At 37.9% G+C, this 24,714-nt stretch overlaps 1 protein-coding gene across 13 annotated transcripts in view; it reads left to right on the forward strand.

Annotated features, from left to right (window-relative positions):
* The window catches only part of afdn (afadin, adherens junction formation factor), a 104,942-nt gene that overhangs the window by 44,464 nt on the left and 35,764 nt on the right, over window positions 1–24,714 (forward strand). For 9 of the 13 annotated variants that reach the window (XM_023347702.1, XM_023347703.1, XM_023347711.1 and 6 more), the window contains 12 exons: window positions 5,359–5,428; window positions 6,470–6,540; window positions 6,632–6,699; window positions 9,688–9,893; window positions 11,793–11,813; window positions 14,774–14,919; window positions 15,267–15,361; window positions 17,198–17,463; window positions 18,171–18,314; window positions 18,389–18,587; window positions 18,977–19,083; window positions 21,612–21,692. In XM_023347702.1, the coding sequence (XP_023203470.1) occupies window positions 5,359–5,428; window positions 6,470–6,540; window positions 6,632–6,699; window positions 9,688–9,893; window positions 11,793–11,813; window positions 14,774–14,919; window positions 15,267–15,361; window positions 17,198–17,463; window positions 18,171–18,314; window positions 18,389–18,587; window positions 18,977–19,083; window positions 21,612–21,692 (1,474 nt within the window). The remainder of the gene's footprint in view (window positions 1–5,358; window positions 5,429–6,469; window positions 6,541–6,631; window positions 6,700–9,687; window positions 9,894–11,792; window positions 11,814–14,773; window positions 14,920–15,266; window positions 15,362–17,197; window positions 17,464–18,170; window positions 18,315–18,388; window positions 18,588–18,976; window positions 19,084–21,611; window positions 21,693–24,714) is intronic. The other 4 variants (XM_023347704.1, XM_023347714.1, XM_023347712.1 and 1 more) reach the window with 1 other exon arrangement.

Raw genomic sequence — 24,714 nt, forward strand, 5'->3', positions numbered from 1 at the left:
TGTTATAAGTGTAATGATCGGCCAGTGCAATTGATAGTTTTTCATCAATATTAAGTAGAGCTACAACTATTGATTATTTTAGTAATCGATTCTTCTATCGATTACTCAGATCGTTAATCAATTAATTGGATAAAAAATATGCACATTCTACAGGTTTTTTTTATTTGACCAGAAAGTAATTTACTACAAAATTAACTGTTTTTAAGTGAAACAAAAGAAAGTAGAGTTTCATTCTCAAATAACTTTTCACACTTTTTGTGCTTCCTGTGAATTTATTTTGAAATAAAACGCCCCACTGATGCTATTTAACTTTCCTTCAGGTCTGACTAGGATTGTTGTTAGCATACAGTTAGCGTCTGGTTATGGTGCATTCACTGAATAGAGAAAAGATCAGATCTTATTTATGAGTGTCTGTCAAGCATAAAATCTACAGATTCTGATTCTTAGTTCACCTCTAACTGGACATTTTACAGACTATTTGTTTGATCACTTATGCATTTTAAAAAAAATAAAATATTGGAAACGCATTAAAGGATGCAAATAAATAAATGTAATTTTTTTTATTAAAAAAACATTAATGTTATTCCCTAAATGTAGCATTCCTTTAATAAATATGAGCTGAAACTTGAGGAGTTTTGGCAAAAGCATATTTACAGACATAAGTGTATATATTTTCTTTACGGTTTTGGCTTAATTACTGTCCTGAATATCTAATTTATTTCAGTATGAATTCTCCAGTTAATGATAATCGATTATTAAATTAGCTGATGATTATTTCAATAATAGATTAATAATAATTAATCTTGCTTGAAGATTTTTTTTTTTGAAGATATTTACTTAAAACAACCTACATCTTGCTGAAAAGTTACTCATAAGTTAGTTTTGTTTTATTCCAAGTGTACTAAGATATTTGAAGTAGAAACTAGACTAAAAATACTTGGTGAGATTTTGTTTTTGCAGTGTGAAGGGAATGAGAGGCAGAGGAAGAGCAGAGGTCTGGGGTTATGGCAACAGGCTGCCCTCTAATCTGATCAGCATGCTGTTGGGTGGGGCCTCCCGCTCGCTTCACTTTCACAATGTAACTCACCACCGCAGATCACAGCAGAAGCGACTTAAACATGATCGTTGCCTTGGAAATATTCACTTTATAGCGATTTCATGGCGTCATCACCTGGTAACAGTTGGAGAAAGCGAGAGAGAGTGTGAGTAACCTTCGTTCCTCTTTTTATTTTAGACGATTCCAGAGGAAAAAAGTATAAATTATAACTCAGCTCTAGTCATTTTAGTTTATAAAATCCTCTTAAAGATGTCAGAAGAAATGAACTTCATTGCAAGATGAACATGAATTCAGTTTTTGTGGCTCATCTGAAGAGTTAAATGTATATTTATATCTAGATGTGTTCGTCCCAGTGTGTGAGTGTTGAGTTAATATTTACACTCCAGCCTCAAACCTCCCATCAGGTGATTTCCATTAGCTTATACAGGCGTGGAGGAAGAAATAATCAGTAAAGCTGGAATTAGAACCTGTTGGATTACTCTCCATGTCGAAAGAGAAAATTAAACCTGGTTTTTGTCTAAGGGCTTTAAGATCTGCTGGGCTGGAGTTTTTTTCTTTTGCTTTTGGCATTTAGTTACATGCTGGCTTTCTGAACCAGCTGCATCTTTTTGTCTTATTTTATCTGACATATTACTATTTTTGTAATGAAATAATGTTGACAACATCAAAAAGAAACATATTTTTGTGCCTTCATTTACATGATTTTGAAAATATGCAAACCTACATTTATGCGTCACCCTTCCTTGTTGCTGGCTCTCCTCTGTCAGGTATGCGTGGTTTGACGCCAACAAAGACAAACCTCTCTCTACAGGTTCCTCCACCTGTTCTGCTTTATGAATGAAAGATCCTTCTGCCCACACACTTTGCATATGGCAGGAAGTTTGACATTTAATTCAATTTGTGGAGGAATGAAAACATTAGATAAGGATTCTTGTTTCTGTTTAATTTACAATGTCATTTGGCACTTTAGATAAATATTTGTAGAAAACCTTGAAATTAAGTAAGTTAAATTTTGATTTTGGTGCAGTAGCAAACTGGGAGACACTCCCACCACCCCCGGTTATGACGTCGCGTTTCAATATGGCCGCTTCTCACATCAACAGTTGTAATCTGTGTCAGAAACATGTTTATTTCTCAAAACAGATATGTAAAAGTGAGTCTAAAAGTAATGTATCATGTGGCGCCTCCAACTCTAAACTGGACAAGTAAAAAGTGATGTTTGCCTATAGAAAGTAAAACTTAAATTAATGTTTTTTTAGCTATTTGTGGGTGTCGCCATGTTGAAATTTTAAATGCTGTAACATTGGGTCTGACAATTTTGTTTGGCCAAATCCCAGTGGGGCGGCCGCCATTTGTGTTTACATTTGTGATGGTAGGAGAGAAAAGACAGTTTAACTAATGTTACTCATTAAGAAGCAATTTAGGTGGTGTTTCATAATTCTGATGGAAACGTATTGTTCTCGTAAGTGTGGAGGGTGATCAGGTGATCAAATCATAGTTTGAGATATTTGGCAACAAAAGGACGACAGACCTGATGGTGATTCCAAATATTCACATTTCTGGATCATATTTAATTTTCAGATGCAACAGAAAAGGTCAAATATACCGAGGGACATTTCAGATTTGCCATTTTTCACCCAAATCCCCCAACGTAGCACTCTGCTGTGATTATGTAGCGCATGTGATCCCAGGGAATCAACAGGCTGTTTTCCTTCTAAATTTGCTGCGTAGATGGATTTTAAATATTGCTTTCATGTCTAAGATTATTTTAATACTGTTGTGAGTTGAAAAAGCCGGATTCTTGGAAACTGCATGTCGGTTTTTTCTTTTTGGGATCTCAGACTTTGAGCTTTGAATCTCATGTTTCCAGCTCACCTCAACTTTCATCTCATAAGCCTTAACAGAGGTAAACAAACCAGAATATGATTCAGCTCAGCAATAACATAAAATCTGACCAAGTATTTTTGATGTTTTCTATGTCAAATATCTAAATACACTTAAAATAAAACAAAACTAACTTATGTCACTTTTCAACGAGAAATAGGAGCTAGTTTTAGTCAGTAATTCCTTAATATTGATGGATCTAGAACTTTTTCCATTAATATTAAGGAATTACTGAATTAAAACAAGCTCATATTTCTTGCTGAAATGTTACTTGTTTTTTATTTCAAGTCTATCAAGATATTTGAAGTAGAAACTAGACAAAGTACTTGGTAGGATTTGGTTTTTGTGGTGAATCTACATCTGAATGACATGTTTAAATCAAATCAAATACAATGAGCTTTTTTTCCACATTTAATCTCTCTGACAAGAACTAAATCATCTGCAATCGTCGTTGGGTTTTACGCAAAAGGCTGAGATATTTTTATTAACAGCAGCCATAGTTTCTGTGCAGCTGTGACTCCGTCTGGAGAGTGTAGGCGCGCGCGCGTGTGTGAAGTGGTGGATGTGGATCCCTGTGGTTCTCCGGGCGGCTGTCCAAACTCTCACAGATACCTTCTTCAGGCCAAGCAGCGTCCCGTTGAGATGTTAAGTCTGATTACAGCCTCAATTTGGCAGTTTTTTAGGGATGTGAGGTGCTTGGCGCCGGGTTTTGGCAGCTGCACAGACGGCCGCGTAGAGAAGGAGTGTTTGGACCTTTTAATCTGACGCTTTCTGACTGAGACCGGACTGACAGCAGCGGCGTTTAGCTTCAATCAGGGAGAGAGTGGAGCGTTTAAAGATCCCAGAAGTCTGGAGCGACATTTGGCTCTTGCTTTCCACCAACGAGTAACACATGTCTTTTGTATCATAACTACAGCAGTCATGATTGTGTTTTACTTCTTTATCCTTTATTGTATAATGTCTTTATGAGGTTCATTAAGTAACAAGAAAAGCAACATTTTGAAGAGCGTTTTGATCTGAACATGACGAAAAACCAAGATGTGAGATTTCACACATTTAACAATCCAAATACTGTCTGCAAGTTTATCATTATTGTCGTGTTAAAGTCACACATGCATGGCGCATTAAATTTAAATTTAAACCCTGATGTGAGCTAATAAATCAACATACAACTTCAGTAACATCTTCTCTTATTTTGGATTCTCAAACAAGAATTGGATGCACAGTTGTTGATTCATTCTGTGTAGGGGTTAAATAATTAATTTGATTAATCATGATTAATCGATTATTGAAATAAATGTTAACTAATTTAGCAATCGATTAATTGTTATCTGGAATATATAGATTAAAAAAAGGTTGTTTGCTGAAAAAACAAACCTATTCAGAGCAGTAATTAGTCCAAAACTGTACAAAAACAAAATATACGTTTTGCATTTAAAATAAAAACATTTTGTGTTTGTAAATATGTTTTTACCCAAAACTCATCAAGTATAATTGTGGCTTCACCTGTTTCAATTTCACTAAAGGAATGTCATGTTATTGCATTTTGGGCATAAAATGTTTATTTTCTTACTTAAAAAGGAAATATTTGTTTATTTGTAACTTTTAAAGTTTTTCTAATATTGTATACAAAAGATGGTTGAAAGAAAAATTTGTAGAATGTGCCATTTTTAAAAAATCCAATTAATTGTCATAATAATTGATAGATAAATCAATTACTAAAGTAACTGTTAATTGCAGCCCTAATTCGGGGTTTTCCTCCATGCACGTAGGAAGATATTTAACTTGTTTAAGTCAAGTTTAAGAAAAAGGATTCTGGTCCAAATACACCTTTTATCACCCATTAGGTCAATTTTGATGTAAAACCTGCTTCCAGTGGATATTTACTCTTACTGTCCAGTTTCGTGTCTCGTATGAGGATGAAAGCGTCAGTCGAATTATTTTATTCCAGAAGCCATATTATTAGGAGCCAAAACGTGTGTGTGTAAACTCCTGATTAGAGCTTTCTATTGTTGGGAAACCTTGCAGAAAAACCAATTAACTCCTGGTTTGTTTCTGTTGTCACACTGTGATTGGTTTAGCCTACTTTGAACCGCCTGCTGTGTTATGGATGTGATGGACCTTTCTGTCAATAACAGAGCGGAAATGTTCTGCTGTGTTTGAACCCGACTTCTGTTGCTCTCAATAGATGTCAAACACAGACTGGGTCAGCTGGTCGCTCTCTGAGACACTTGGCATGGGTTTTTTATTCTTAATTACACCGTTATATAAATGTCTGTGTTTATATATCAGGGAGTTATTCCTCTCCTGCCCCTCAGATGCAGCTCTCTTCTTCCTGAACATGAGTTGGAGAAGTAAATATGGCCTCTGGATCAAGTCTGACTTGGTTCTGTTGAATGTTTGTGTGCCGTCTGCAGGAGCGTACCAGAGACAACCTTTGACCTCCGCGGAGACGTCCTCAGTGGAGCGCCCCTGCCCACCAGCAAGGTACCAAACATTTGTTTATTCCTGATGTTTCACTAAAAGTTTCAGCAAAATTACGCCATGAAAGCACTGACATTTTGTTTATTATACTTAAACTTATGCACAGTAGATGCAATTCTTTAATTATGTTACATTTGTGATAAAGATCCCGCTTATTTGATCCATATTACGGAGATGATGATGATGATGATGATAAAAATTATCTTTTCTGGAAGGTGAAAAGTTGCGTTTTAATAAAGCAGAAAGTGTATATGACAATATATTACTTATTTTGAATTTAAGTAATTGTTGAAAAAAAAATGTAAGCAAGCAGAAAACATTATTGCAATTATAAGAATTGACAGACTGCTCTTCTTCACATCCACTGAAGGAAAATAATCGGAAATTGATCTTGTCATCAACAAAATTAGCAAGAAAATTAATTAATTTTAACCTAAAATGGCACATTTTTACCTCCGTCACCAGCTGGACGTTCCTCAAAGCTTTTCAGGAACAAAATTCAAAATGTCATTTACTCTCCTATCAATTATTTCCTCAGAATTTATAAATGTCAACTAGGGTTGAAACGATTAATCAGGTTATTCGTGATTAATTGATTATTGAAATGATCATCAACTAATTTCATAATATAGGCAATAAAATGTTTATTTTAAAAAGGAATTGAATTATTTATTTGCATATTTTAATGTATTGCTGATATGGTATAAAATGGAGTCGTCCGTTTTTGTTCAAAATAAGATTAATTATCAGAATAATCGATTAACCGCAAAAAATAATCGTTAGTTGCAGCCCTAAAATCAACCTGAATTCATTTTAAAAGTTAGTACCATTTCTGTCATTTGGTTGAGTTTAAGATTTATTATTACAGTAAGAATTAAACTGTCTGACTTTGAGCTCCATATGTAATTTATAGGTAGAGTAATGTAGATTTATAGAGTTCTAAATATTAATTTTTACATTTTTACACCTTCTAAAAATGTCTTTTTTTCCTTTTTTGTTCTCTTAAAGTAAAATCCTGCTGAAGTTGTTCGTCTTTGTTTGCAGAGCTCAGGGAAACTGGAGATGGAGAGAGGCATGGTGAAACCCATGATCCGAGGAGAGCAGCAGGACAGCAGGTCAGACGCCATCTTGCCTCCTTCTTCTCTGACTTTAATCCATCATGTCTTTCAGGAGTTTTCTCACAGTATTGTCCGTCCATCTCAACAGATCCCAGGATCTTTCTGCAGACAGGACGGAGCTGACTCTTCCAGCTAGCATCGACTTCAGAGAAAACTGTGAGCATCTCTGATGGTCAATAACTGGAAACTATTGAGCCTTTTCCAGTCAATGCCAGTCTGCCCTGACTGAAGGGTTAATGTCTGTTTACCAGAAAGCATTTTTGCCTCTAATTCCACAGTTCATAAGTGAAAAGAGTGGATTATTTCAGTCAGAAAGCCTTTCATTTGAGGTTTTGATGAAATTGTATCAAAATCTCAAGCTTTCTACCCCCAAAATGTACAAAACATAAACAAATTTCCTCCCTACCCACTCCAAAGAGACTTCTGTGAGACAGAAACAGGAAGAAGGCAAAGGGTAAACGTATATAACATGTTAGCTAAGAAAATATCACTTTTACTGCAAAAAACAGTTTCTAGTGCATAATATCTTACTACACTTAACACAGTAATTCTTCTTCGAGATATAAGATCCTATGTTAAGTTTAATTCCGTAAAAGTAACTAGTTCCACTGGCAGATTATTTCCCTTTGCAAAGTTATAAGTGTAATAATTTCATTGATATTAGGTAGGGCTGCAACAAACAATTATTTTAGTAATCGATTAATCTTACCTTGACGATTAGTCGATTAGCAAGCTATAGGAGTGTGTTTTAAGTCAATAATTCCTTGATATTTATGAAAAGTACTATTTTCACTGACTGATTATTTCACCTACAACATCAGGGAAAATGTCTTGTTATAAGTGAAATAATATACCAGTGGATCTAGTTCATTTTTCATCAGTTTTAAGGAATTATTGACTCAAACAAGCTCCCATTTCTTGCTAAAAACTTACTTATAGATTTTGTCTTATTATATGTGTCTTAAGATATTTACATAATCAATTATAATACCAACAATACTTGGTAAGATGTTTTCATTGAAGAATCAAAAAATTGTTTCCAGAATAACTTCACAATAGTGAGTCCTAGAGGCGATGTGCAAGCCTCACCTTTTTCCACATAACCATTCAGTTTGTTACTCACGACCGTTAAGCTAAGCTACATCCAATAATTTAGCTGTCAAAATGTTACTCAGTTATTTACCCCACTGTAACTACTTGATGCCAGTCCTTTTAAGCAAATTGTATGCATGTGGTGGATGGAAGGGAAGCTAAACATACAGTCAGATGCAGTCAAACCGTCTCTCCTTGATTTGCCTGGAAAAACAAGCTGCAGCTGAAGCTAATTATAGAGGCTAAACGTGTAGGAGGATCATTTGGAGAGCAGTTATTGATTTAATGTGATCTATGGATGCTTCTCCCTGACAGAAACTGCATAATCTGTCAGTATTCTCTAACTAGATGAACTTTATGATCACAAACAGCAACAGTCACCTCGGTGAACTGAACCAATTATTACATGATTTGAGAGCAATAAAGGTTTCCTGTGCTTTATGAAACAATGGAAAGGCTGATTAACGGTTTTAGGTTTCATATTTATATATATATTTTATGGCTCTAATTTATATTTGCCTTTTTCAAAGTCAGTGTTTTGATCTTTTAGTCCCAAACAGAGCTAAAAGCGGGTTTTTCTGACACTGGGTGTTTCCCACTCTGAGTGTAGCTCAAAGCTCCCTCGGCTGTTTGCTTTGTCTTTGTTCACCTTGGTGTTTGTTGACCTTCCTCAAGCTTTTGTGTGCACTGCATGTTTGGCGTAGTGTGAGCTCATCCACTTCTCCAGGCACAGGAAGGTTTCAGCTACTCATACTGAGGTGCAAACCTGCATACCCACAATGCACCAGGAGTGAAATCATATACTCAGAGAGGCATTTTGACTTAGTGGTGACAGTGACGCACACGCACCGTTAAAGCCCTGCCAGTTGCTCTGCCAGTCGCTCTGCTCTGAGCTTCAGGTTGTAGATGGTTTTAGACGGTGATGCTGAATAGCAGCTGCAACCAGTTTCACTTGAATCACTTTTCAAAGCAATTTAAACGTAAAAAAGAAGCAGATTTTAGCGGTGGCAAGTGGTTGACTGGGGAATCCCACATGGGAATGTTCAGCCAAGTTCTGCAACATCAGAGATACCTTAAACCCAAACCGCAGAGTGGGAGCAGACCCTGTCTGTGTGGGCCGACTCCTGTGTGAAACTGTATTAGGTTTAGGAGGCAGTCGTTGTGATTCACATAATAAGATATTTATTTATTCAGTTAAATCTCAGTAAGACATAGTTTGTCATTTTAAAGAACTTCCTGGATAACTTTACTCAACCTGTGGTGTGTAGTGGAAGAGGAGATGCTCATAAATTTACAACCAACAAATCTGCAGCAAATTTATGATGCTATTCTGATTTTTTTAGACCAAAATCTTTCCACTCTATTTTTTTAATCGATGCAATACGATGAATTGATTATATCATTAATTTTTCGTTAATTAAATAGACTATTAATATTCCAATTGTTTCCACTATGTTTTTATATTTATTGAAATTTACTTATTTATTTGTAATGCCTTCAAGAGTTGCTATTTTTTTATTTTCTTGTGCTTCCTTGTACATTGACAATAAAGGGTTTCCAATTCTATGATTCTGATAATTGATAGATTAATCTATAACTAAAATATTTTAGTTGCAGGCCAAAATATCTGCAGAGTATGCCAAATTTTGTGATCAATCGATTAATCCGATGAATCGTCTAATGATTAAGCCGATTAATAGTTGGAATAATTGATAGATTAATCAATAACTGAAATAATTGTTAGTTGCAGCCAAAATATCTGCAGAGTGTGCCAATTTCTTATATGATTAATTGATTAATCAACAAAACAAAGAGATCTTTCCTGCCATCAGCATCTACAATAACTCTTTGAAGAATCAAAAATAATGAGTTACAAGATTTAATTTCCCTTTGGGGGTAATAAAGTATTCTTGAATTTGAAATTGATTAATCGCCAGAATAATAAATGTTAATAACCAAAATAAATGTCAGTTGCATCCCTGACCACTAAGCATGAGGACGTAAATCTAAGCCGGTTTGATTTGATGGTAAAACCTGACTCCTGATCTCCAGCGGAGGACACCTTCCTGTCGGCCATCATCAACTACACCAACAGCTCCACGGTCCACTTCAAGCTGTCGCCCACCTACGTCCTGTACATGGCCTGCCGCTACGTCCTGTCGCCCACGTACCGGCCCGACATGTCCCCGTCGGAGAGGACGCATAAAGTCATCGCCATCGTCAACAAGATGGTGAGCATGATGGAAGGCGTCATCCAGGTCAGTAACTCTTTCCTCCATGTTTGTCGTAATCTCACGAGTCATTTTCACCGTTTTCTGCTCCTGATAGTCCAGCAGGTTCCCGCCATGTTGCTGTTTTTTGTTGAAATGTGGGCATTCTGGGTTTACACATTAACTTTACTTACAAACTACACTTTGTAGTTGTAAGGTGTGTTTGCATTTGCTTGCCTGTTGCCTCTTTTGCGCTTGGTGTTTTGTGTATTTCCCATCGGTTTTAAGGGCAAACGGGAAAACAGCAAAGAAATGCATGAAGTTCTCTATAGCGACTGTACATGTTTTTTTGTACATGATTTTTGTGTTTTTTATTTGATCTCACTGGCAGTTTTTTTATTTTATTTTTTGGTGTGCAGTGACTATTAAATAAAACGCATCCTGTGGACATTAGTAGGTTTAATTTTAGTGGTATTTATGAAGATATTTCAATATGAGGCTGAGGACAAAAGATGAGAACCTGCACTAAACATTTGGATGTAATAGTAAGTTTATTAGGACGTTTAAACTACACTATCAACTACCAACAGTTTAAAAATGTTAAAATTAAACCCAGTTCTTTTTTTTGTTTCAATATGAACCAGATTATTTCATCTAAAACTTTGTGTTTTTGTTTTAACAGTTTTCTTCATTTTAGATATTTCTGCTGATATTTGCATATTTTGGTTTGCACTGTTTCAGATATTGTAAATAATCGGTTTTTAATGCACATTTTAAATTGAGTTTATAGCCTTTGCAGTACCATATATTACTCTTAATTTTTTAAAACACATTTTAATACTTTTATCTTGAATCTACATGCCCTTATATCCTGTCATCTTCCTGCTGTTACGCCTGAATTTCCCCACTGTGGGGCAGTAAAGCATATTCATATTCTTTTCCAAGTACAGTTCTGAGCAGTATTTCCTGACGAAAGGTGGGGAAATTTAAATATTATAGCCAGCTGTGTTTATAAATACAACTGCAATTGGCTATGCTTGTAACTGTGAATATTGAAACAAATGGTAGTAAGGTAAAAGATTCGCTTTGGGTTTTTATTCCAGTTCTTATTTGGCTTTTTGTTGTTGTTGACGACATTTCCTGTATCTGTTGAAGTTTTAAATATAATTTTAATATATATCTTAGAATAGAAGTGTATTATTTATGGATACCAGAAGAAAGTTAAAGACAAACAGAAGAAGTACAGTAAGGTCAGCTTTGCAACATAAGTTATTAAAAATTGCATATTCAGATAAAGTAAAATGTTAACAGACTAATTAGAACATTATGTTGTGTAAATGGCAGCAGTGATGGACAGACTTACTGAGTTGTTTTGGGGAGGCTGCTCTCCAAAAAACCCGTGGCATCTTCTGTCAGGAAGGACCTTTGATAAAGCTCCTCTGTGCACCTAGGATGCGTGTAGGATGAGAAACTGAACAAAAACAAACAACAAAAAAAACGTTTGATAGTTTAGCTTGAAATCCCACATTGTGAAAGTGATTGAATATGTGGATGAAATATCTTTAAATGAAAAACAGGGAGAAAAACTCACAAGAAAATCAGTTTCTGTATACGATTTATTATGCATCCTTCAGTTATGAATTATTTAAAGCTTATATAAAAGCTAAATATCCTGAATTAATGTCCAAGTTCTTCCCGTTTTAAATCGTAGCTCCATCATGTGTAAGAAATCAAGACGGTTTCTACGTTTTCTTCTCGCGTCCATCAGTCTGATGTTCATGAAGTCATTCTGGGTTGTGTTGTGTTAACCATGTGTGAGCCAGAGTGTCTGTGTGTTGACATGTTGTGTCCATACTGTAGCTGTTGACGTGTTTTCTCTCTGTCCTGTAAACGTGTCCTCCTCTTCCTCCTCCTCCTCCTCCTCCTTTTCCACTTCCTTCTGTCCAGGAGATTGCTGAAGGGGATCAGGTAGGACGTCACAACAGCACACCATGATATGGCTGCCAAAGACTTTCTCCTCTCTACACTGCCATTTTTCTCTCTGTCTGGGTTGGGCAATGTTGAGAAAAATCAATCATTATAAAATTTTAAGGTGTTTTTTTATGATTGATTGCTTACAACAAAAAAATTAGATGTGGTGAAATAGGATATGAAGTTAGTTGGTGGAGGGTGTAGAGAAGACCAAACAGATCGATTCAGTCATTGTGTTGTATCCTGTACTAATATTCAACAAGTCGGTAAAAAAGATAAGTGGGATAATTTTATTAGTCTTTATCCAAAACAGGAAGCAAACTATAGAAACCATTTCCTGCAGCTCTTAACATCTTAAGATGGAAATAAAAAGTGCAAAAATTCAGTAACAATCCAAACATAAATTAAAGCGTAGATTAATAATTCATTATAACCTTTAATGTATGTAATTTATGTATCACTGAGAAATTAACTCAAAAGGTCACAATGTTCACATTTAAGCCAGCAGGTTTTTAGTTAATTTTTTTTCTACCTTGGTAGTGCAGGATACATGAGTATCATGTGAAAAGGGTGAGGATTGAGTTTGCATTTTTTCGCCTTTTTAACGGTTCAAAATCCTGCTTTAAATCAAATTTATGAAGTAATGCACACGCTTATTATTTCTCCATCCTTATTGGTAAATAGAAGTGATGGGCTAACTAAAAAGCTAGTTGTGCTAGCTTTAAAGCGTTAACCATAAACATTAGCTTAACATGCTGTGCCAACACGGTATTTAGCAGAAGCTAATGCTAAAGTGATGACATCAAATCAAATTATATCTGCCCTTAAACTACAACCCTCAGGTTCCAATTTAATTCTGACATAATTTACATGTTTGATAATTATGAGAAAACAAACACATTGTCTAAGAGGAAACAGAGCTGCTGCGTAAACAGCCTTTGCCCCCCTTCAAAATAAGAGCATGGAATAAACTTCTAGCTACCGGAAGAATTTTTAAGTCGATAACTAAAACTTCAACACAAATGTCAAAGTTTATTCATCAGCCAAGTAAATTAGAGCTCTATAATTTAGCTGGGAAAATAAATTTATGGGATGCTACGTTAGCAAAAAATGCTAAATGAAAAATTAGCTCTGCTATTGGCACATTACCACTGATAAGTATGATACCAGAGCTTCCCATTAATGATGTGTAGGGTAATTTTTAATATAAAATGCAGTATATATGCACAATTTGGAGGTGTGTGCTCTTCCCCAGTGCTGGGAACCCTTATTTTTCTTCCCCAGCAGTTGAAACTATTCAATGTTGTGGTGTTAGTCCAATTAGAGAGGTTCTGAAGCGATTGCATCAGTGAAGGGGGGAAAGTTTTCAAACAACCCGACATCAGATTTACTGAGAATAAAATCACATCGCTCAACCTCGTGAATCTTCTGTTTCCTCTTCTCATCTCTCTCTGTGCTTTGTTTTCTTAAAACCAGCCCATCATTGTTGCTGCTGCTCCTTTTATTTTTTATTTTTCTTTTCCATCGTAACAGAAATGTCAAAAAAAACAAAAACAAGCAATAAACAAAAGCCATAACTACACGTCCTGTCCACAGCTGGAAAACTAAGCAACAACAGCAACAACAGCCTGACTAATCTCATTTAGCTTCCTGGATCCTGCCTGGTACTAAAACAACCAAATAAACCGAGAAAACCCAAAGCAAACCACTCTCTGTCACTGTTGCTCCATCTGTAACTCTGGCATCTGTTCTCTGTCCGTGTGACGTCTGGCTTCTCCTCAGCAGTGTGGACGAGAGACGAGTCGTGACCTCTGACCTCCTCCACCTCATCTGCTTCGTTTGTCTGTTTGAAAACTCACTGAACATGTTCATCTGTGTTTCAAACCTGGTTTTGTTTTGGATGCAACCTTTCATTCTCTGGCTGTTCTGAATGAAGGTTTATTTTAGTTTGTTTTGTGTGATTTGTTTCCGAGGCGGGGAAAGATGAGTGCAGGTCCAATCAGCTCCTCAAAAATAAATCCTTTTCTTTTTTTTAGTTCACTCTGCAAGCAACCAAGTTTGTTTTCAGGCTGTTTTTGAAATTCAATTTGTTGCTTCTTTAGAGAAACACAGCAAATGTATTTAGAGTGGAACCAAAAGTATTTTTGATTTACTTTCTTGTGCAAATATCTTGGTACACTTGAATTAACTTGCAAGCAAAGATAGGAGCTTGTTTTAAGTCAATAATTCCTTAATATTGATGAAAGATTTCTAGTTCCATTGGCAGATTATTTCACTTATATCAAGACATTTTCCCCATGTTATAAGTGAAATAATCTGCAGTGAAACTAGCAAATTAGTTTTCTTATTTTTAGAGTACAAAGATATTTGCACTAGAAACTAGATAAATCTACTTAGATTTTGTGTTTTTGCAGTGAAGATTACAGGAAACCACATTTTTCTCTAATAAATGGCATCAAAATGTTACTTTTAAATCTTGCTTCCGTTGCTACTATTAGGATTTAAGCTGTAGTATAATTTTATTTTTGCCGTAACCTGGAGGATTTGAGTAAATCCCAATGTTTATGTTCTCCTCATTGCTTGCAGTGTGAACACTGTTCAATCCGCTCTGTCTGGTGACGTTTGTGATTGGAGTTGTGTGTGTTGGAGGGAAAAGGAGAGGTCACCTTCATGTTGAACTGTTGGTCTGTGTTGGAAAAGCAGTGGAGACGTTTTGTTTTGCTCCCTGATGCGACAGCAATGACCAATCTTCTTCTCGACGCAGGCTTGGGGCGTTTGAGGCATGAATCTATCTCTGAAGTAACAACTGCTCCTTCTGGCTGCCACTCAAACACAAACCTCCCTCTGTTTCTTACCGCTAACATCCGCGACCTGGCCTGCAGCCTGCAGCGCTAACAGCTTCCTCTTCGTGTTCTTCTGTCTGTCTGTGTTTGTGGTTGTGATCGGTGCATTTCCAGAAACAAAAGAACATCGCGGGAGCGCTGGCTTTCTGGATGGCCAACGCCTCCGAGCTGCTGAACTTCGTCAAGCAGGACCGGGACCTGAGCCGCGTCACGCTGGATGCGCAGGACATCCTGGCCCACCTCGTCCAGATGGCCTTCAAGTCCGTTCGCATTTTACTCTACTCTTTATTTCATTAATGTGAATCGTACTAAATTAAAAGAAATCATCAAAGAAAAGGAGCAGAAAGAGAATATTGACAAAATTAAAACTTCATTTTACCAATATGTAAGGATAATCTATTGGAGATCATGGATAAAAGTCTTAGTGTAAATAAAGCATTATTGGTTGCTTTGTTAAATCTTTAGTAATTTATTGTCTAAAATTCCAAATCTTGTAATGTTTGAGAAGCTTAAAGCTACTTATAGCAGTTTTAAGGTTAATTTCAGTATAAAATGTAGGTGATATCTCAGACTTTTGTGTCGTTAATGATCTGTGTTTTTTCGTCAGGTACCTGGTCCACTGCCTGCAGGCGGATTTGAATAACTACATGCCCGCCTTCCTGGACGACCCAGAGGAACATAATCCACAGAGACCCAAGATCGGTAATTTTAAGGAGAAATTAAAATAATTATTAGTAGCTTTTTAAAATGCTACAGCAGATGCAGCCAGTGGTTTGCTCTTTTTGAACCGTTCATTGCTTTGCATCAAAAGACTGACGGCATTAAAAAAATCGGTCACCTTTTAATTTTACCTGTCAAATTATAATCATATTAACATCAACTATTTAGCCGCATTTTTATGCAGTTTAGTTAATATTCACTTAGTTGAACCGCAAATCCAGATCCTATCACACATAAAGCAGATAAACGCATCTAACATTTTCTCCGTAGTGACAAAAATCACTGACTGTGGCCCCAATAACTTATAATAAATTAAATTAAACAACTCCACTTAAAGTACAAGCACTTCACCTGCAGGGGTCAGAACGCACAGCCTCACAAATTCCTCCTGGTTCACAGCTGCAGAGAAATCTGTGCTGGTTCATCAGTCAGTTGGATCTGTCTGATCCAAACCGATCAATTGAACTCTGTGAGTTTTTTACCCTGTGCGCTGTCCGGACGTTGCGCTTTTACGAGGATTTTTTTTTTTTTTTTTTTGCGAATGCTGCTCTCCTTCTGGGCGCAGGAGGGTAACGTCTTCCAGCTCCATTTGTAAAAACCGCAGGATGAGTTGAGTTTAATTCTTCGTAGCGGTGGAGCCGCGTCCGCATTGGGTTTGCAGGGCATTGCGCGTGTTACAGTCTAATTAACTTCTGCATCTTTATTTATTTCCTCAAGATAAACTGTCGGCTCCTCTGTTTAGACTATAAATGGATTAACACAACATTGAAAACTCTTTATTTGTCTCTGTTCTGGATGTACTGGAGACTGGAATTAAACGCGCCATTTTAACCAAAGATTTGGACTGTACCTCTGAACCAGACGCTCCAAAGCGTCCGGACCATAACTCTTCAACCTGCTGTCAGCTTCTGGCAGAAAGACTTTGGTTCAGAAATAATTTTTTTTATTAATTGATTTCAGTTGCCTCTGTGATAAACACTTTGCATAAAGGCTGTAATGTCTGCCCATGCACCAATTAAGGGTGTGAATTATAACCTGTCAAATGACCGACGGGCTTCAAATTTTCCTGTCGTTTAAAACAATAACCGGTCAAATACAGAAAATATTCCGTTAACGTGACCTCTGCTCCTTATTCTTCTCCGTCCTCTTCTTGTCTGCTTTAAGTCGTCTTCCTCTTCTCTGTCATCTTGTACTTCTTTCTCCTCTTCATTTTCTTCGTCTTCTTTGCAATCCTTTTTTTCGTCCTCTTCTACTTCTTTTTTGTCTTCTCCCTCTCCTTCTTTGTCCTCTTCTTCATCCTTTTCTACATATTGTTTTGGCTGCTTTTTTCTTTTGTCGTCTTACTTGTCTTCTGTTTCTTCTTTGTCTTCATATTTGCTGTTCTCATCATCCTCTTTGACCTCTATCTTCTTTGTCTTCTATGGGTTTTTTTCTGCTCTTCTAGGTTTTCTGTCATCGGGTTTAAGCTGAAAATCTGGCCAATTAGAAGTTACCGCCCCCTGCTGACCATTATTGCCACTAATAAAAGAGCGAGTTCACATTTTTTGGCGAGAGCGTACAGATGGGTGGAGGGAGCGTGTTTTACCCCACGCCTGCTGCGTTCATGACCCCTCTAATAAATGGAATCGCCAAAGATCAAATCTATCCGCGCTTGGGTAATACGATTTTTGGCAGGAATGTGACGCCGTACATTTCTCTCCAACAAAAACATAATTGGACTGATACATTTCCGATTTAACATCTCGTAATCTGAGCTCTCAGTGGTTCTGGACGTGGCGTCTGCAGAGTTTCATCCAGGTCTCGTGTCTGTGTCCCCAGAGGACGTCCTGCAGACGCTGACGGGCGCCATGTCGCTGCTTCGCCGCTGCCGGGTCAACGCCGCTCTCACCATCCAGCTCTTCTCGCAGCTCTTCCACTTCATCAACATGTGGCTGTTCAACAAACTGGTGACGGACGCCGACTCAGGACTGTGCTGCCACTACTGGGGCGCCATCCTGCGGCAGCAGCTGAGCCACATCGAGTCCTGGGCCGAGAAGCAGGGCCTGGAGCTGGCTGCCGACTGCCACCTCAGCCGCATTGTCCAGGTAAAATCTGTCAAAAATCAGCTTTATTTATTTAAAAAAAATCTGAAATAAATACCTGTTTGTTCAAGAGTTTCCTTCTTTTTAATGGTTATATGTGAAGCAAATGTTGATTAGCATCAGTAAAAGTCCAAGAGAGTTTTAATGGCGCAGTTAGAGATGCATGCTGGGAGGAGAAAAGAGGAAGTTTATCAGGTTTCTGATCAGTTGGAAAAGTCTGAATTTATTTGAATGATTTTCATGAGTTTGTAAAAAAAAAAATAGTTAAATTTTTTTTGACTGTTTTAAATGGGCTGAACTGGTTTATCACGTCCAGAGGACTCCACAGCACTTTACTGTTTATCCATCTATTCATCCATCTTTCTATTCATTCAACCATCTTTCCATCAGTTCGTTCATCCATCCATCCATGCCTCTCTCTCCCCTCCGTCTCTCTTTCTCTCTCATCCATCCATCCTGCCCACTTTAAAAAATATTTTTGATCAACTCTGATATTAAAAACAAGGTAAAATTATCTAAAAATGCTGAACCTGTAAATTTCCTACATGAAATTATGGATGAATCCAAATTAAATTCATTTAAAAATGAATGAAAAACTGGATGCAGATTTAACTGTAGAAAATATTTTGAGGCAGATTGACGATGTAAACTCCATTCTGAATGTAAATCTTCTTCAGATTGTGATGCGTTTTGCTTTTTTGTCCTTCCAGGCCACCACCCTGCTGACCATGGACAAATACTCCACGCAGGACGTCCAGAATATCCACAACACCTGCTTCAAGCTGAACTCGCTCCAGCTCCACGCCCTCATGACCAACTACCGCTGCGCCCAGGACGAGCCCTACATCCCGCCCGTAAGCCCGCTGCCGACTGGCGCCGTCTCCAACTGGAACCGGTTCTGGGAGTCCCTTCTGTGCCTTGTGTCCAGGACCTGATAGACCACGTGGTGGCGGTAGCGGAGAACACGGCGGACGAGCTGGCGAGGAGCGACGGCCGAGAGGTGCAGCTGGAAGAGGACCCGGACCTGCAGCTGCCCTTCCTGCTGCCGGAGGACGGCTACTCCTGCGACGTGGTGCGGCACCTTCCCAACGGGCTGCAGGACTTCCTGGAGCCGCTGCTGCAGAGGGGTACACCTGTCTCTACTACTTTCTCTACCACTGTCTCTATCTCTGACTACCTGTCTCTCTCTCTATCCATCTCTATCGCTCTCTCTTAGTCTATTTATCTCTCTATCTCTGTCTCGCTCTCCAACTATCTCTTGCTTCTTCTCTCTATCTATTTCTATTTCTCTGTTTCTCTACCTGTCTCAGTCTGTCTCTTGCACAATGTGTCTTTCTATTTCTGTTTATCTCTATGCCCATCTGTCTCTCTATCCATCTATCTGTATAGAGAGGGATTTATCTCTGTCTATCTCTCACTTGCTCTGTCTGTATTCCTGTTGATCTCGATCGCTTTCTTTCTAAAGATGCTATCTCTCTCTCTGATCATGCTCTGTGTCTCTCCTTCTGTTTTCCAGGTTTCTGCAGACTAACTCCTCATCCTCGCTCTCCTGGTACCTGGACCGTCCACTTTGAAGGAGCCGACAACGACAACCACTTTTCTGCTGCCGACAACACTGAAATGGTATCGCACAGATTTTAGTTTTACTTATTTAGCTGGTATATTTATGGATTTATTTACTATTCTCATCCCTCCCAGCACGATATTAATGTTTGAAGTTGCTTTTAGATAAAACTTGGAAATAAAACTGACTCAGGGAAACAGGCTCAGAGTTTCATCGAACTGTTCAGTTGCACTGAAATATTTACGCTGTGACTGATATTTCTTCTATCTTTAATCTTTTCTTCATAATTTCAAACTAAAATTAAGCATTCTCTATTTAATAGTTGATAGTTGTAGAGATTCCAAAGTTTTCTTATCATAAATTTTAAAGTAATTTATGTTTCCGTTTGTTTTTTAGCTGCAGGAAAGAAAAAATGTTTGGTTTTTCTTCTCTGTCTTTTCATCTAAAAATGTCAATAAAAAAGTAGCAGAAAGACATTAAAACAATTTTAAGACAGCAGAATAATGTATTTTATTATAAATACTTTTTGCTTTGCAAAAACATTCATTAGCCTTGAATTAAGCATTATGTCAGATCACAATGCAAACTGAAATATAATTTATTTTGGTGAAAACAAAATAAAATAGACGTGAGAGACGAAGAGATGGACAGAGAGGAAGAAAGAGAGAGAAATAGAGTACAATGTTGCAGAACTGAAAATCTGAATTTTCCTCAGATTTAATGGATCAGGGAACATTTCTTGGTTTTAAACGAGACTCTCTGGTCTAAAAATGTAAAATTCCTGAACAGAAGTGAAGCCTCTGACGTCTTGACAGTCGGTCTATTTTTAGCGTCTCGGGCCCAGAGGTTCGTCTGTGTGGTCCTCCAGTCCAACGGCGCCGTTCACTTCAGAGACTCGCTCTCGGTTTAATCAACACCAACGGCAGCTAAGGAGTCAGTTAGCGAGCGTGCAGCAGTAAATGACAGACTGCACACACTCTGCCACTTCCTGTGTAATTGGTCTGTTTATCCCTGCTCCACTTTTTCATGGCTCTAGTCTCGACATAATCCAGGCGTCTCTGGTTAACGGTGAGTTCAGGCAGGCGGCAGGATGGAGCTGAACACATATAGTGGGTAAAAAAATAAACACAAAGTGATGAAAAGTGGTGAAGTTAAGGTCTAAAGTGTCTGTCTAGCAGGTTTCAGTTCATTTCAGTGGCTGTGTGGTTAACCAGCATGGCCTGTAATTATCTTAATATTCAGATTTTTACCGAGTAATAGTGATGTTTGCTGTTTTGAGGCTAAAAATTTGTTTATTTTTAAAAATACAAACCTTATAATCAGCTGTGTTTCCATGAGTAAGGTGGGAAAAACTTTGTTGATAATTACATGTAAGTAAGCTTGTTATACTTATTTAAAAAACATGGCTTCCTTTAGGGTTCCTATAGGTGCTTGAAATCCTTGAAAATGTTTGAATTTCAAGGTTAAAACCAGATATTTTCATGCACCGAATAAAGAGATGCATTTTTTTTTCCTTACTGTCTGAAGCTAAATCAGACTAAACTTTTCTTGTTTGAGCTCATTTAGAATTACCAAAATAATTCCTAATTAATTAATGACTTACTGATCTGTGCAAATGAAATAAAAGTAAAATTTTATTTAATGTATAAAATATAACATGTTATTTTATATGTTAAAGTTATTGAAATTGGGGGATTTTTTTTATTGTTAAATTAGTGTTTTGTTCTCAGACCAAGCAGATGAGGGAAACATTTCAAAACATAAAATTTTGTTATATTTTAGTTAACTTTGTTGCTGTAATAAATAATGTAATAGTGAATTAATTTTATTTTTTTTAGTTGTCTTTTTATCTCCAAAATACAAAGTATGTGAACTCTGCTGTTAGCAAAGACGACTCATTTCAATCCAGATCTGAGCTGTGGTGCTGGAAAAGCTTGGAAACCTACCTTGAAAATGCTTGAAAAGTGCTTGAAATTTACTGTGAGAGATGAGTACGAACCCCGTTTATTACTTTTCTTATTGAATGGAAACACCAGAATTGCGAAATTGTGTTTTTTCAACATTAGCGGAACGTCAAAGTCTTGAACGCATTCGTAATGAAAACAGAGCTATTGTTAAAACTTTATGTTTGTTTTGTAGTTTAACGATTTAACCACCAGTTTGTGTTTGAAACAGTCAGACTCTTGGTTGTTTAGTGTTTTTTTTGTTGTTGTTTTTTTGTTAAAAACCGTGACGTGGGAACCGCTTCAGATCTCTGTCTCTCCCACCCTGTGCCCCCGCCTTCCCTAAACGAGCCCTGCTGTGTGTATAAAGTGTGTGTACATAAGTGTCTCTGAGTTGCCATGATGTGGCTTTCATTCTTGACTCCATTCCAGAAACCACAGGTCCCTCTGCGGTCTTCCCCTCCATCCATCCATCTTTCCTTCATTCCTTCCCTCCCTTTTTCCTCCTTGTTTTTCTGACTCAGTTTCCAGCGTTTCTCCGCACAGTTCGGACATTCGCTCCGTCCTCTCCAGGTCTTTCAGATCCACTCCGCAGGTTTCTTCCTCGTTTACAGTTTGTCCTTCCTGTCTCTTTCTCCTTTCAGCCAATGAGGAAAGAGCCGGAGGTTGTCACGGTAACCCTGAAGAAGACCAACGGCATGGGCCTCAGCATCGTGGCCGCCAAGGTAGGACTGATCATGTGTTTGTTTGTTTTGCTGGCTGTGAACACATGGAGTGTTCTGGATGGGTGCAGACAGAACCAGCTGCTCTACTCTCACCGTTGAGTCTGACAGCGGAGCGAAAACCAAACACTGACGCTGCACAGAAGCTTCTGGACAAAAACCTGCTCTGTTCACCTCCAGCCTGGCGTGAGCTCTGAGCAGGGCTACAGGAAGTGTGCAGCTTCAGTTGTTCCTCATGTTTTGTGTTGAATAGTTGCTAAGTGGGACTAAAGGGGAATGTTGTATAAAATCGACTTTATTTTAGCTTAACATCACGTTGTAATGTTATTCCTTCATCAAAAACAAACCTGGAGGGTTACCTTGATTTCTTTTTTCATGCATGTTTGAGAAATACCTTAATCTCCATGGCAACCATTCAGCTGTACACAAAACACCTGGTTGGACATAGCCCTGCCTTCGAGGTGCAGCTCCACCCCTACTCTACTCCTTCAGACTAGCCAGCAGCAATTAGCAAACACCTGGTGGAGCTGCTGAGCTCATGGTAGGAGCTACTTAGTGAAACGCTGGTAAAAACTTTGTTAAAGGATTAATAGAGGAGCCAGATTGTGATGACTTCCTGAAAGTGGAGTTTTTAAAGAGACAGAGGCCCAATTTCAAAGCGTTAAATGACAAACTAAAATTTCTTTTAAGTCCTATTTCATATATACAAAATTTTTAGAACAACTGAACATAACATAGTTGATTATGCTAGAAAATGTGCCTGGAAAGGACAAAGTGTGGATTTTTATGGTCAGCCTGCAGATTTTTAAGGTCATCTTGAAATTTATTTCAAAGTTTAAAATGCAGTATTTGAGTGGGTTTGAATATAAGATGATTTTTATTTGTTTTGTTATAAAGCTGAGTCTTCAGGGTGAAATCAGTGGCAACTTTCATCTGAAGTAAATATTTGATGTTAAATCTAAGGATGCGTTCCCACCAGGCCTGTTCAATTCGTTTTAAACGTTTTTTTTAGAGTCCAGTTTATTTGCAGAAGTGTGAATGCGTGCTCGAACTCTGGTCCGCCTACAAACCTCGGTCTCGTTCATTTGAAGTGAACTCTGGTTTAGTTTGAATGCATCTTTGAATAGTGGGAGAAATGGTTCATGTTTTTTTTTCTTTCTTTTTTACAAACAACAAATTAGGAATTCTGCAAAATTGGACACTTTTGCATTTTGTAAAGAAGGTAGTTGAGCTCAGTGTCCTTGGACGTTTTATCCTTCAGTAGTTCTAGGTGCAACGCCTCCGCAGGCAAGGAGGGGAACTGTTTTTTTCAATTAGTTTGGTTTGTTTGACAGTGGGGTGTGAAAGCGAACCGCAGCAGCTGAAAATGTAGCAAATGTTGCTCATCATAGTTCATTTTATTTATGGTTTCAGTTGTGTGGTTTTTATTTCGTTTTTATTTATTGTTATAGTTGGAGTGTTCTGTATCAAATTTAAGTTTAATTTTTGAGAGGACAAACTTGCATTACTGCGCCATAATCATGTTAGTTGAAAATGGTTTCAAAACATTAATATTTCATCACAATAATTTACTGGGACAAATTATTTTTTATCAAATTTTTTATCTTCGCCCACTGAATTTGAATGCTCTCATTAAAAATAGCTTTTTAGCTTCTGTAATCAGTGAGAAGCTGATTGTGGTAGATAAGGCAGAAAGTGTCAGCTGTTAGCATTAAGACTCTTTGTCTGTTTTAGAAGAGCGAGTTTCCTGCTGAAGTCGAGAGCTTTCCTGTGCTGCTGAGCGCACATGTTGAGTCTGTGTGTGGGGAGGAAAGACGCGCAGAGGAAACCTCCTCGCCTTGCTGCGTTTGTTTTTTCTGGGACGTCTGAGGAGGAGGAAAAGTAACGAGTATGTGGGATGGGAAAAGGCAGGTAGAGCGCATTTTATCAAGCAGCTGCTGGAGCTGACGATAAACTGGGCTGAGCTCTGGCCTATTATATAACCGTGTGTGTGCGTGTGTGTGTGTCTGGTGGAGCTGCAGCAGCGCTCCACCTCAGTCTGACCAGCAGCCGTCCCAGCAGACGCTTCACCTCTTGAGTCACCGTTTGACAAACTGTGCACTTAGGAACATGTGGAGGAGTTGGGCTTCACTCGGAAACATTTCTGGAATCCACCGCATATTTTTGGACACATTTACGGAAATTACTGCCGCATTACTTTTTCATAATTAACTCTCCTAGTGTTTGTTGAAAAGTTTCTAACTTTTTAACATGACTTCCAGTAAAATCCTGTGACTTTTTATTTTTTATCTCAACTTTGGGAATTCGGAGTCCTTCGCTGTCCCACGTCTCCGTCTGTAAACAGTGATTTATTTTTTTCCTCTTTTGAATGGATTACCTCCAGCCGGTGTAATTGGGAGGCGCCGGACTTGTCGGTTCATGTTAGCAGGTTGAAAAAGCTCACTGGGATAAAAGCAGGTGTGCACAGTTCTTGTCCCTCCACCAGTTTGGACGTGGCAGCCTGAACTGGTTTGGGGAAAGCTTAGCAGGAAGCAGCAACATGTGGTTCTCAGTGGTGGGCAGGAGAGACCAGGTAACCACTTATTTAAGTAAAAATTAACAGTTTTTTAATGTTCTTTCTCTTTTTAGTAATGATAAAAGCCTAAATGTGTGGATTTGGCTTAAGATGTCCCGCGGATCTTCAGTTGCTTTGGATTGATCTGCATCAAACAGACATTTAGCATAGATTTTGATCTGCTGTCATCCAGTCAATGACCTCCTGGTTTCACTGTTTGCTTTGAGGGCCGTTCTGCTAATGGTTAGACAAAAGTACACAACAGGCAGATTGGAAGATGTTTGTGGAAATATCCTCGAGGTTGAATTAAGATTGTTGAACTATCACTGATTGGTGTTCGCAGCTTTATTTCTTATTCGTTAAATGCATCAAAACTCCCAGTTTATATTATGGATGGTAAAGCTGTTTCTCTTGGACCTAATACTTTCTCTAGTCGATCCAAATAATATTTTTTAAAAAACTGTGAGATGG

This window comes from Xiphophorus maculatus, chromosome 15, assembly GCF_002775205.1.
Source record: "Xiphophorus maculatus strain JP 163 A chromosome 15, X_maculatus-5.0-male, whole genome shotgun sequence".
Classification (NCBI taxonomy): domain Eukaryota; kingdom Metazoa; phylum Chordata; class Actinopteri; order Cyprinodontiformes; family Poeciliidae; genus Xiphophorus; species Xiphophorus maculatus.